The sequence below is a fragment of the Tursiops truncatus genome, chromosome 10, assembly GCF_011762595.2.
Source record: "Tursiops truncatus isolate mTurTru1 chromosome 10, mTurTru1.mat.Y, whole genome shotgun sequence".
Taxonomy (NCBI): Eukaryota; Metazoa; Chordata; class Mammalia; order Artiodactyla; family Delphinidae; genus Tursiops; species Tursiops truncatus.
In genome coordinates this window covers 66,648,599-66,662,028 of record NC_047043.1, presented here as the reverse complement: position 1 = coordinate 66,662,028, position 13,430 = coordinate 66,648,599, and the positions used below count along the sequence as shown (strand labels likewise).

The 13,430-nt window shown below is 57.5% G+C and overlaps 1 protein-coding gene across 1 annotated transcript in view; it reads right to left on the bottom strand.

The window, feature by feature from the left end:
- Positions 1 to 13,430, bottom strand: part of DNAH1 (dynein axonemal heavy chain 1) — a 79,115-nt gene that overhangs the window by 30,921 nt on the left and 34,764 nt on the right. The window contains exons 18-34 of the mRNA XM_073811190.1: positions 13,211 to 13,366; positions 12,606 to 12,804; positions 12,273 to 12,526; positions 11,473 to 11,685; positions 9,764 to 9,928; positions 8,922 to 9,043; positions 8,657 to 8,762; positions 7,894 to 8,073; positions 7,108 to 7,248; positions 6,325 to 6,488; positions 5,982 to 6,095; positions 5,038 to 5,226; positions 4,651 to 4,756; positions 3,829 to 3,942; positions 3,223 to 3,372; positions 1,416 to 1,502; positions 1,137 to 1,323 (exon numbers count right to left, since the gene is read on the bottom strand). Coding sequence (XP_073667291.1) covers positions 1,137 to 1,323; positions 1,416 to 1,502; positions 3,223 to 3,372; positions 3,829 to 3,942; positions 4,651 to 4,756; positions 5,038 to 5,226; positions 5,982 to 6,095; positions 6,325 to 6,488; positions 7,108 to 7,248; positions 7,894 to 8,073; positions 8,657 to 8,762; positions 8,922 to 9,043; positions 9,764 to 9,928; positions 11,473 to 11,685; positions 12,273 to 12,526; positions 12,606 to 12,804; positions 13,211 to 13,366 — 2,647 coding nt within the window. The remainder of the gene's footprint in view (positions 1 to 1,136; positions 1,324 to 1,415; positions 1,503 to 3,222; positions 3,373 to 3,828; positions 3,943 to 4,650; positions 4,757 to 5,037; positions 5,227 to 5,981; positions 6,096 to 6,324; positions 6,489 to 7,107; positions 7,249 to 7,893; positions 8,074 to 8,656; positions 8,763 to 8,921; positions 9,044 to 9,763; positions 9,929 to 11,472; positions 11,686 to 12,272; positions 12,527 to 12,605; positions 12,805 to 13,210; positions 13,367 to 13,430) is intronic.

The following is a 13,430-nucleotide window of genomic DNA, read 5'->3' as shown; positions in this document are numbered from 1 at the left end:
AGACATCAAACCCCATTCCCACCCCAAGCAGGTGAGGATGAGGCAGAGGAGAGCCTCTGTCAAGGAGTAACAAGGCCAAGGGTGTGGTCCAAGCTGTGACTGCTCCTCCACGGGGAGGAAGGGCAGCACCTGCTTCCCCACTGTGAAATAATAGGCAATCTCTGTATCGTCTCTGTTCCTGGTTCCTGATGCATAGCTCCTCAAACCCTTGTAAATAGGGGTGCTTGGAGAACCTTCAAGTTCCAATATTTAGTCTCTGGTTCCTGACACAGAACTCCTAACTGTGTAATTTCCCAAGTGTTAGGAACATCTTATGTTCTAATGAGGCAACTCTTGGTGGTGAACTCCTGGGAGGGGACTGGTCACCGGAAGAAGCTTGGAACTTTCAGGCCCACCCTCATTCTCCGGAGATGGGAGAGGGTCTGAAAGTGGAGTTAATAAGTGACCATGCCTGCATGATGAATCCTCAGAAAAAGATCCCAAAAGTAAGGGTTTGGAGAACTTCTGGATTGGTAAACACATCCACGGGCTGGGAAGGTGACCCACCCCCACTCCACAGGGACAGACCTCGCCCTATGTATCTCTTCATCCCGCTGTTCATCTGTATCCTTTTTATCACATCCTTTATTATATAATACATCAGCAAGCGTTCGTGTTTCCCTGAGTTCTTTGAGCTGTTCTAGCAAATGATCAAGCCAGAGGGGGGCGGGGTCATGGGAACCTCTGATTTGTAGCCAAATAGGACAGAGGTTGTGGGTAACCTGGGGACCCAGTACTTGTGACTAGTATCTGAAGTGGGGGCAGTCTTGTGGGACTGAGCCCGTAACCTGTGGGGTCTATGCTAACTCTGATTAATGTCAGGATTGAATTGAATTGTAGAACACAGCTGTGTTCGAGAATTGATGAGCGTGGGTAAAACCCCATACATCTGGTGTCAGAAGTGTTGATGTGAGAGTGAAGGAGAGTTTTTCCCTAGACTCCCACCACCTGAAGTGTCCCAGCGGAGATAGGGGCAGAGAGCCCCAGCCTGCAGCATGCCTGGCCAGGCGGGAGGGACCCTGAGGCTGGACTGCAACCTGGGGTGGCTGGACCCAGCCCTCCTCTGGCACCACAGGACGGTAGGGCCAGGGGCTCACCATCCACATCCTTGAGGTTGTTCTTCTCACAGGCCTTGCGTATGGCCTCATCTAGGTTGCCGTAGTCAGTCACCTCCTCCTTGATGGTGGGGAACAGGTCAGACACGATCCCAGAGAAGAGCTTGAGGTCCTCCTGCAGGAACTTGGGCACATTCACGTCTCGGATGGCCCGGAGGCAAATCAGCTCCTGCAGCAGAGGCCCAGGTCAGACACCCCTCTAGCTGCTCCAGAGCCTCCCTAGAGCCCCACTCCCCAGACACCTCTTTGGATGCAGCTCACCTCATCCATGCTGGGGTTTTCTCGCTTAAGGTTCCCGGCAGCTGAGATCACAGTCTTCACAGCTCTCATCCCAAAGTCATAGTGATCCTGTCACCACCATACAGGAGGAGGGGTGGGTGAGCATTGTCCCTCTCGGGTCTTTTGTCTGGAACACTGTCTCCCACCTGACACCTGGCCGTGCCTCATCGCCTAGCTCATAGCTGAAGTGTCACTTCCCCTGCAGGCCATCCGCACCCACCTGCATTCCCCAGCCTGGGCCAGGTGCCCCACTTTGGGTTCCTGTGGTGCCCTCTACTTCACTGCCCCAGTGGCCCACTCCCCTTACCAGGTTACCTATCCTGCACCCCTGCTTGCCTCTTGGCCCCTGAGGGTGAGGAGTCTGCCTTGGTCATGGCTCAATCCCTGTGGTCCCAGCACAGCGCCAAGGGCAGGGAGGCACTCAAGTTTTGTTCAAAAAGGGGATGAAGGAGTTTCCCATCTGTGCCACAAGCAGACTTGCCTCGATGGCCTTTAAGCTTCCTTCTAACATTCATCACATCTCTCCAGACCCACCCTTTCGGCCGTACTACCTTGGCTTTCCCCACTTTTGCCTCTGGTTCTGTTTCTCTCCATTATATAGTAAGTGTGTTGGAAATAGTTAAACTTATCATTTTGCCTCATGGTGCCAGACCAGGAAGCTACATCTGGACCTGACCCACAGACCAGCACATTTCCCAGAAATCTTGGACTTGGAGCTGGATGAAGAGACTGGGCTTGGCTTTGGGTCATCAGCACTTGGGAAGGGTTGATTGCATTTCCAGAACAATGTGGGGATAGCTGCTCTATTGAGGGGGTACATTGTTGAAAGTGGATGGTTAGAAAGAAGGGTGTGTGGAAGCGCTGGCACCTATGGTGCACTCTGTGGACAGCTGCCGTTTTCCCCAGTAACAGAATGCTCCTCTAGCCCATGGGTTTCGGTGGGCCCCACCTGGTTAAAGGCAGTATGGTCTCCCAAGCCACAGTGATGGGTGTTCATGCATGAGCAGGTCACCTAAAGAGGGCCCATTAGGGTGACACCAGGGACCTTTTTGGAACCATTAAGAAACTAAGCTGGGGGGCTTCCCTGGTGGCGCAGTGGTTGAGAGTCTGCCTGCCGATGCAGGGGATGCGGCTTCGTGCCCCGGCCCAGGAAGATCCCACATGCCGTGGAGCAGCTGGGCCCGTGAGCCATGGCCGCTGAGCCTGCGCGTCCGGAGCCTGTGCTCCGCAACGGGAGAGGCCACACAGTGAGAGGCCCACGTACCGCAAAAAAAAAAAAAAAGAAAAAGAAACTAAGCTGGCAGCATGTAAGCCCAGAGCTAGGGCTCATCTCTGCCACTGCAAAGGGGGAGCCTGCCTGAGACTGGAGCCAAACAGGAAAGCTCATCCGCCAGTGCTGGTGCCTATACCAACAGCATATGCCCTAGAACCTGGGCTCAGCTCACTGAGGGGAAGGCCCTGGTGTTGGGAGGTTCGGGTGGAGGGGGTGCTGGTTGTCCCACTCTGGTCCCACGAGACCTAGGTGCACTTGCTATCCAGCCTTGGATTGTGTGGCTCTTGGTCTCTTACTGGCTGACCCTCATTTGCACCTGAACTGGCCCAGGTGGGCATCTGTTCCCAGCTCCTGTTCCAGCTCCCCTGTGCACCACATGAGCCTGGCCAGGCTCCTGCCTACTTAGGACCTCAGTGACCTCAGCTGAGAAATGGGGATGTAATACCTATCTCCTAGGGTTGCTAGGGGAAGGCAGCAGCTCTCAGACCCTGGAACCTGGTTAGGGCATGACCTCACCTGGGAACTGAGCTGCTCGGAGGATAGCTTGAAGGTGGTCGTGATCTTCTTGGCCAGCACATTGGCCTCGTTGAAGCCAAAGGAGTAGAGGGAGATCTCAGCGATCATGGCGTAATCTGGAACCATCATGGCTACAGGCCGGAACAGTGCCTGGGGCACATGGTGTACGTGTGAATGGAGAGGCCAACCTCCCCTCCCAGAGCACCACCTGCTCTCTGGACTGTCTGGTCCTCTGAAGGAAGCTTCACTGCCCTCCTCCCCCACCGACGCTTGGATCCTCCCTCCACTGCGCCTACCACAGCTGAGGCTTATACGCCCCTATGAGTGGATCCCTCTGCCCGTTAGAAACCAGTCCTTTGTGTTGACTTGAACCTGCCCCTTACCTTCTGCCAAGCCCTGAGGACAAGCCTGGGCCCTCCTCTCCATGGCTGGGGGTGGGCTTCAGGGCCCCTGGGCAGGAGGGCTGCCATGGGGAAGCACAGTCCCTGATGTCCAGCAGCTGTGTGTACTTGCATAAGTGCTTTAGCATCTCTGAGCCCAGGCCACAGCTCTGGTGTTTCCCAATACCCTGAGCAGCCTCCTGGACAAACCTAGGTCCGAACTCACCTTCAGGTTATCGGGCAACTCCGTGCGACCAGCGTATCCCGGGTTCATGGTGATAAACACAGCGCAGGACTGCACAAGTGGGATCTCAACACCTTCAAACATGAAGCGGTCCACCTACAGGGGTAGGGAGGGATTGGCTCACCTGCCGCATCCTCTGGATGTTCCCCCTCATCCCCTCTTGATGTCCCTGTCCTGACTATAACCTGTTAGCCTGGACTGGACCCCTGACCATGGGTTGGCTCCTCTCTCAGGATCTGCCCTAAGACCTCTGGTCCCACTGGCTACCCGTGGCCTCCCAGGTCCCGGCTCCCCTTCCCTTCACATATCTTCTTCCACCCCCATTTCCCAACACTGATTCTCCTTAGACCTGGGCAAACTCAGCCCTTACTAGGACCCAGGGCCTTACTGGGGTTGGGACACCTGCCAGCCTCCCAGCTCTTATCCCCAGGAGAAGACCTCTGACCACCCTGAACAAAACTAGAAGGACAAATGGCTGGGACTTTCCATAATGGTCAGGATGTGGGGAGGGACCGCTTCATCTACTGCAGCTTGGCCTAGGAGCTGTACCCAGAGTGGGGTAAGGATATGGGGCTCCCCGACTGGCTTCAGAAGTCCCCCAGAGACAGCTCTTCTGGGGTGGGGGGGACTGCCCAGTCCCCTGTGAGATGAGAGAGGCTGGGCTTAGGGCAGGCCTGAGCACCTGGCTTCTCACCCCACCAGTGTGGGGGGCTGCAAGGCAGCATGGGCGGGACGGGTATAGCTGAAGGGAAAACGTGGTCAGTTGCAGGAGGCGTGGACGGGGGTGGCCCCCGGGAGGCTCACCCGCTGTTGCTGCGCCTTCTGGATGGTGGTGATCTGCTGCGCCACCACAGACAGCACCTCGATATCGATGCGATTGAACTCATCGAAGCAGGCCCAGGCCCCAGCACTGAGGGGAGAATGTTGAGGGGGGATATGAGTTCAGAGCCCCCTGGCACCTCCAAGGGCCCCCGCTGACTCTGCTGGGGAGGAAGCCCTCAGTGGCGCTGTGTCAGCTCAGCCACAATCCCACCGCCCACCACCCCGTCCCAGTGGCCGCCAGGGGCCGAGCCTTTGACTCCTGTTATCCCATCCCCTCCCCTCCACCAAACCGTGAGGCTCCTCTCGGCAGTGTCCCGGGAGAGCCCAGCCTTCTTGCCCTGTCTGTGCCACCTGCACACCCAGCCTTACCTGGCCAGGCCCTTGAAGAACTTGCCCATGGCCATGACGTCGAGCTGGTCGGAGCAGTTGAACACAACGGTCTGGATGGCCAAGGCCTTGCCCAGGTCTTTTGTGGTCTCAGTTTTCCCTGTGCCAGCTGGGCCAGCTGGGGCACCCCCAAACTTGAGGTGCAGGGCCCCAGTCAGGGTCAGGTAGCACCTGCGGGAGTGAGAGGAGATGGGTGTGGGCCGTGCACCTTCCTCAGGAGTCCCACAGGCACGAGGAGAGACAGCCCCCATCCCCCACCGTCTTGGACCCTGTGGAGGGGCAGCTCCTGCTCCTCCCCGTTCTCAGGGCCCCAGGCGGGCCCAGCCCTGGCTGCCAGGGTCAGGACTGGAGCCCTCAGCCACCTGGCCAGTGCTCCCCCACCCCATGGCCCTGCAGCGCTTGGCTCAGGGACCTGCCAGGATGGCTGACCTGTGGCCACTCTTCCCTTCCTTTCCTCAAAACCCAATTTGAAAATCCAGCTGCTACTAAATACAGACAGCCAGAGGAGACAACTGATTGCTTTAGAAGAGAAGTGTTCACTTTGTAAAGGGACTCGCCCATTGTTTCTCTCAAGATCAATTCCTCTCTCGTGTTGAAAGGAGGATCTGACTGATAAAATCAGTAAAGCCCACACCCATTAGATGCTTACTGAGCACCACACAGGTGCTAAGAGCTTTACACATCAGCTCACAAAACTCTCATAACCACCCTGAGGAAGCTGCAGAGGAAACTGAGGCATAGGGGGCGTTGAGCCACCTGCCCAAGGCCGCCCAGCCCATGACAGGCAGAGCCAGTTTTAAACCCGAAAGCTGAGCTACTAACCTTTGATGGACTGACTGCGCCTTGTGGGCCCTGGACTCCTGGGCCAGTCAGAACTGGAGGGAGGGGCCCAGTGTGGGAGGGTACGTGGGGAGGGGGGCACTCACCTGTCTGTGAGGGGCGTGATCACCAGCCTCCCACTGTTGCCTAGGTACTCGTAGCCATAGATGAACTTGGCATTCACAGCCCGGGTGTACAGGTTGTTATTCATCCAGTAGTACCTGGTTTTGCAGGGAGATAGGTTCCCAGGCCATGTGGACCACGGGCCATTGTGCAGGGTATGTGGTAGGGGAGAGGCGGTTATTTTGGGGAGTGAAGTCATCTAGGCGCTCAACTTGCCCCAGGGCCCCGAGGGCTGGGACCACCCTATTGTAGTTGACTCCCCACGTCCCTTGACCCCTCCTGCTGCTGCTCTGGCCCTGGACGTGGCCACACCACCTGCCTCCTCACCTCAGCTGTGAGATCCACTCGAAGTCATTCACACTGACCACGTTCTCCTGAATCAGCTTGTTCACCACATCCTTGGCGTGGACCTCGATGACGATTAGCGCTGACAGCACAGCTCGCTGCATGGGGGACAGCTTCCCCCGCACCAGTGCCACCAGGTCACTGAGCTGCAGGAGTCAGGGGACACCATCAGGAATGGGCAGGGCCACACTGCAGGCAGGCTTCCCCTCCCTTGTTGAGAGGGTGGGCTTCCGCCAGGAACAACCCCTCTATTCTGGGGGCTTCTGATGGTCTGGGATGGGTGGGGTGCAGTGACCAGGCAGGGGGAAGGCAGGCAGGGCACTGGTCACATGGGAAGTCTGGCAGGGAAGTGATAAAAACGGAGGCACATGCATGGCATCTGCCTCCCTGCAGCTTATGGTGTCAAGGGCCAGGTGAGGTGGTGGGGCCTGGCGAGGAGCTTGAGGAAGGAGTGTGGTGAGGAGCTAGTGCACAGAGTGAGCGCAGGCTGCGGGGTAGCCCAGGAGGGCTCCAGGAGGAGGCTCCCACCGTGACCTTCGGGAGAGGGGCATCTGCCTGTCCTCAGAGCTCCCCTCAGAGCCCCAATACCTCCCACTTGTGGCTGGTCATGAGACACTCATTTCAAGGGTGTCTAACTTTCTACTCTTTGACTCCAACCACAGGCCTCTTCCAGGATCAGTACACAACAAAGCTCCTGGAGGGCCTGGGCTCTCCCAGGGTGTGGGGTGTTTGTGGGGAGCAGATGGTGACCCCCTTGAGTCTCACCTGCCGGGCAAGCTGGGGGAACAGCTGGGTACTGAGGTTGCTGGCCTCCAGAGCCTCTTCTACCTCCATGGTCCAGTAGGTCTGGCACCCAGCTATGGTCACCTGGCCAGGCCAGTTGAGAACCCACTGAGTCCTGAGTATCTGGGACGATAACACAGACGGGGCTGACCCAGGAAGCTGCCAGCCCCGACCCTGCACACTGTTTTTCCCTTAAATGTCATCTGTGCTTCTGGTCTCAGGTTGTTAATTCCACCTCGAAAGCAGAGAAGCCATTAAGCTCTGGGCCTCTCAGGGCTGGGCAGAGTCATTACTTCCTCTGCAGAGGAGACCTGGAAGCAGAGGGGTGGGAGCCCAGGACTGGGGAACACACAGTCCTGGGTTCAAATCCTGACTGCCACCTATGAACCACATGCCCTTTGGGCAGGAAACATCTCTCAGCTACTTTGTAGGATAAGGCTTAACACCCAGGCTAGCCACTGATTGTGGGGCTGAGAGAGGTAATGGGGGTGAACTTCCACCCCAGGGCCTGGCACACAGTGAGTGCATGAAACATAACCATAGCAACTGATTATCACTAGGAGCCAGTCTCACTTTTTAGAGGTTGTTTTCAGATTCCTCCCTGAGTGGGCCCCAAGGACCCTTTGCCCCCAGAGACACTCTGGCTGACTGAGGATGAGGTAGACAGGTAGCCCAGCCCCCGTGATAGAGCACAGAGGCACTGAGAAAGGAGCAAACGGAAGAACGAGTAGGTTGGGAGACTGTGCTGGGAGGGGAGGCATGGCTCACTGTGGGGTAGGCCTTGATGGCTCTCTCGATGATGTCCCGCACACTGGCCTTCATGCTGTGTTCCACCTCCCGCAGCCAGTCCTCCACGTTGCTGGATGGGTAGATGGAGAAGGACAACTGCACCTCCTCACCCTCTGCCGAGTACATATGTGTGATCTCCAGGTCCTCCTGGAAGAGCAGCTGTGGGCAGGGGGCAGTTAAGAGTGGGGTTACCCTCAGTGTGCCCAGAAGCCCTGCCCACCAGAGCCCCAGTGCTGACCCCGCCTGTGCCCTCCACCTTCAGAAGGTGGCTCTCACATTTGGAAGAGAGCTCCACCTTGGCTGGGCCTTCCCTGACTGCTTGTGGGCAAGATGGGACTGCCTTGTCCCCAGCTGTGGCACAGCCCACTTGGGGAAGGAGACTAAGCCTGCCCTGCATGTCCCCCTCCTGCGCAAGCCTGTGTGGCCTCCCTCGTAGACGAAGATGAGGGCAAGGAGAGTCAGGAGCCTCTGGCCTCATGGGTTTCTCAGCCTAGCCAGAACCTCAGTGTATGGCAGGGGCCAGGGATCCCCTGGGTGAGCTGGGAGCAAGGGTCCCCCAACCCTGAGCCAAGGGCTCTGCAGCTGACCTTCCTCCCACAGGCCCCAGGTATGTCTCTAAGAGCCAGGAATCTCACTTGCCACCTCATTTCCTGCTAAAGAGACTTGAGGTGAGAGAAGAGGTGTGCTCCCTGGGAAGGTGCCCCAGTGCTCCTGGCCCTGAGCCCTTGGCCCAGTTACCCACCTGGGCGATGTTCTCAAAGCACTTGCGCAGGTGGGGCTGCACAGCTGTGGGGTCCTTCGTCTGGGACAAGATCTCGAGTAGCTCATCGTCAGACAGGAAATAGAATCTGCCAGGGGAACAGGGGTGAGGGAGTGGGTCAGGCAGCCACTGGGTCCCAGCTGCCCCAGTACCACTGACATCCCCTGCACCCCAGCCTGGAGGGGCACTGGGGCCCCAGCCTCGTGGGCAGGCACTGACACAGTGGGCATGGGCCAGTGGTGCCCACCTGGGGAAGGCGCTCCTCTTGGTCTCCAAGTACTTGCTGAGGCCCTTCTGCACCATGTCCAGCAGCTTGTTGCAGTCCCGCAGGCTGTCCAACAGCCTCTGGTCAGAGCATACATTGATCACCTGGATGGCCCGGGTCAGAGAGAAACTGGAAGTAAGAGCGGTCTGACTGGGAAACAGCAAGGTGGGCTCAGAGAGGACCCATGCCTGCCACGTAGAGACCTTCAGTGGGGCCCGTGAAGAAATGGGGGCAGGAAAATTGCCCCGAGCCAGGGGCTGCCTCCATCACCCCTGTCAGCCCCACAGAAAAGAAGTCTATGATCAAAATAAATAGGGTTAACCAATACCAAGTAATTTGATTTCCTGTAGGACTTGTCAGGGTCTTTAAAAATACTAATGTGGGGCTTCCCTGGTGGCGCAGTGGTTGAGAGTCCGCCTGCCAATGCAGGGGACACGGGTTCATGCCCCGGTCCGGGAAGATCCCACATGCCGCAGAGCGGCTAGGCCCGTGAGCCATGGGCGCTGAGCCTGCGTGCCCGGAGCCTGTGCTCCGCAACGGGAGAGGCCACAACAGTGAGAGGCCCGCGTACCGCAAATAAAATTAATTAATTAATTTAATTAAATAATAAAAATACTACTGTGGACTGCAAATCTCCAAGGGGAAAATCATCAACTGCTGTGTTTCTGAGGAATGTCTCTCAAGACTGGGGAGCCCACCCAGGGGGACACGGGCCAAGACCAAAGCCCTGGACTTGTCCTCCAGTCTTTCTTGTTCAGTAGAGACAAGACCAGGAGGCTCCCCGGTAGTCCCAGCTTCCCCCTCCCATTCCCGGGTGAGCTCGCCTCCCGGTTCTCGTAGGCATTCTTCATGATCTTCCTCCAGATCCGCTCCATGGTCTGGTAGCGCTTGCTCTCTACCGGCAACTGCCGGTTGATGTCTTCAGAGCTGAAGATGGGTTCCAGGTAGAGCCAAGCCCGCTGACAGTTCAGCCACTCCTCTAGCACCTCCTGAACAGGGCATGGACTGTCAGGGCCTGGGGTCCAAGTTGGGTCCTGTCCTCCATGACGTAGACATTCTATCCCACTAGAGTTCTAGGCAGAGCACTGGGCACCAGAGCCAGTGTCCATGGGAAAATTTCTAGATGGCGCTGTCAGCCACGGTACTCCAGGGAACAAAGAGGCTGCATGGATGTCTGCCCTCCAGAGAAACCGCAAATCCCCCACAGGATGCCCAACCCTCCAACAGAGCCAGGGGAGCCACTCTTCTTATGAGAGAACCACGCCCCAACCAGCAAACCCTAAAGTAACAAGGAAAGAGCCCAGTGCATGGAAGACCAAACCAGTCTTCTCTCCTGGGAGGACTTTGGGTCTATGACCCCTCGATTCTTTGAGGTGTACTGGGACTTGAGCTTGAGATCCCCTAAAATACTCTGTGAAACATCAGTCCAAGAGTGAGACCTCTTCAAGCCACTTTCCCCTCTGCCTCCAGATTCCCCTTTCCAAATTTATCTCTTGCCATTTCCTATCAGTGCAAACCCATTCATTCATTCGTTCATTCTTTTCTTCATGAGACAGTGTGCTGTGGCCAGCCTGTGTCAGGCCCAGGTCAAGTCCATGTGGGCTCCAGAGGAAACAGAGGAGGGTGTGGTCCCTGCCCTTGAGGAGCCCACAATCCTCTAAACAGCCAGTTCTGCCTCTGAATCACCAAGGGCCCAGTGTGTGTGATGGGTTCTGTAAGAGGCACCGACCAAGGGCCTCGATGGGAATACCTTGCAGGCAGGTGTGGGGGAATCAATGAGGGCCGCTTGATGCTGAGCCCTGGAGGAGATGGAACTCCAGGTAGAGAGGACAGTGTGAGCAAAGGACGGAGACCCAGGGACAATGCTGATGAGCTCAGGCCTCTCTGGGTGACCCAAGGAACATACAGGCAGGCCCTGCTCGCTCAGCTTCTGGTCTTCACTGGAAGTTTCTGAACAGCTCCCAGAAAAGGGGCTGTCAGAATCATACCAGTAGGCCTGGCCCTGGCACTGACCTCAGGGTGCTGCAGATAGTGCCGGCCACTGGCCTTGAGCGCCCCAAAGAGCAGCGGTCCCTAGTGCCCTGGCTCTCTTACCCCAAGCCAGCTCCAAGTGAGAAGCTGCGAGTGAGAAGCTCAGGGCCGAGTAGGAGGGGACTTTGAGGAGCCTCAGGGCCTTGTGGTGTCCAGCCCAGAAAGTCCTGAGACTGGAGGTCCTAGCTGTCCCAAGCCTAGGCATCACTTTGGGGGTCTGCTGGCAGCTCTCACACCCCTCCTCAGCTGCAGCTTTGGACCAAACACTGGCCCCACCGGCACGTTCTGAATTGCCTCCTCCAGCAGCCGAACCTGAGACGGAGAGCGCCATTCTAGTCCCCCTCCTCTTTGTGAGGGGACTGGCAGAGAGCCAGGAGCTGTGCAAACCTTCAGCAAGGCACTCCAGCACTTCCAGCCCCACACAGACACCATAAAGAGCAGCCTTGGGACGGGGTGCTGCGAGGGTGGGGGGATGGGGGAGGGGAGGACAGGAAGGGCCCACCTGGGTCAGCTTCAGCTTGTTCTCCCAGGAGTTGATGCGTTGCTCGAAGGGCTTCTTGTAGGGCGAGAAGGTCATGCTCTGGGTCATGACGATGTGGTCATCAAGCAGTTGAGAGGCCTCATCTGGGCTCTTGAGGATGTAGGTCTCTGTCTCCTTGTAGGGCATCACGTTGAACAGGATGGTGGACCACTCCTTCTCCATCTTGTCCAGCGCCTGGAGTAGGAACGAGTCAAGGCTGGGTCCCGGGAAAGAGCCGGCCCACACTGAGCAGCACTGGGTGGGGAAGGGCAGGTTCTACCCGGCCATGATCTTCACTCAGGCCCCCTCAACAAACCCTCAGCTTGTCTGGTCAACAAATCCCCCATGGACCCTCATTGGAATCCAAGGCTGACTCGCTCTCACATGTGGTGTATGTGTACAACATGCATGAACAAGCATGTTGGGAGGCAGCTAAGGCACTGGTTAGGAGCTCTGGTCCCAGTTCCAGCCCTTATTGGCTATGCCACCTTGGCCAATTGCTGAACCTCTCTGAGCCTTAATTTGCTCATCTGTTAAATGAGGTAATGCTATCAGCACCTTCCTGAGACAGGAATAACTTGAGAGGAATAACTGAATAATAATAGGGGTGGTAGACACCATGCCAAGCACTTCATATGCATTATTAACGCACTTAATAGGATGCACCTCAACCTCTTGGCCTGGTGAATGGGGCCCCAGGGATGGGGCCCAGTATTGTCACATTCCCACACCATTGGGCAGCATGTGGGTGGGGCAGGGCGGGCCTGCTGGTGGTGGCCCACCTGCTCGATGGCATACTCCTTGCCAGCCACCTTGGCCACCTTGCTGATGCTCTCAGTGTGGTCCTGCAGGTTCATCTCAAGGCAGCGGGCGAAGGTCAGGTTGGCCTTGGGCCTGACATTAATGTTGATCTCATTGGACAGCATGTCCCAGTGGTGGGTCCTCATGCCAGGGTTGCGTAGCCCCTGGATCAGCGGGATGTACGGCTTGAACTCCTCAATGCGGGCCTGGATGTCTAAGGCCACATCCTGGCAGGCTGCCGGGCAGGGCAGGCAGGGGTGAGAGGCAGCTGGCACAGGCAGGGAAGGAGGGGACGGGCTGGCTGGGCTGCCTACCTGGGATGTCCTTGAACTGCTTCACGCACTTGTGCATGGTCTTGAACGACTCGATGACGTTCTTCTCCAGCTGCTCTGCGTCGATGGCTGACAGGGGGTCGTTCATCCAGCTCTCTGACCAGCGCAGCCAGTCGGAGGCTGTGGTCCAGAGGTCCAGGTAGGGCTGGAACTCCTTCACCATCCTGGAGAGCTTGTCATACTGCAGGGGCAGAAAAGCTGGGGCTGTGTCGGGGTGCTCCCCAGTCTCTCTCCACGCTGCTCCTTCTGGGGCCCCTCCTTGCTCCTGGCTGCTGTCCCTGATCCTGTCCCCATGGACTCAGGCCTGGCCTCCCTTCTTCCTTCCCCCCATGGGCTCTGGGCTCTGAGTGGCTGAGCAAGGCCTGCACTGAGCCTCCCGCCTCCTGCTTGGGTCCAGGCAGCCTCCTCGCCCTAGGGGCCAGGAGACGGGGGTAAGCTCTTCTCTGCAGCCTGCTCAGTCCTGCACCCCCCCCAAATGCCAGGGCCCTGCTACTTGGCAGCTGGCTCCAGATGTGGCCGCAAATGCCATGGGCTCCTCCTCAAGCCCTTCTCAGGGCTGGGGGGCAGTGCACCCAGAGGAGGCCTACGTTGGTGATGGGCAAGCCAAAGATGTGCTCGCGGTTGTTGTAGAGCATCGCCAGCTGCTGGCAGTCCTTCAGCTGCTTCTTGACCCGGCGCACCTCGTTGGCAATCTCATGCGCTCGCGCAATCTCCACGTGGCTGGAGAAGCCAGCTACCACCAGCTGCAGGCCAAGGAGCAAGGGATCAGAGGCCTCTGTGGGCCCACCTATGCTCATGCATCCCTGT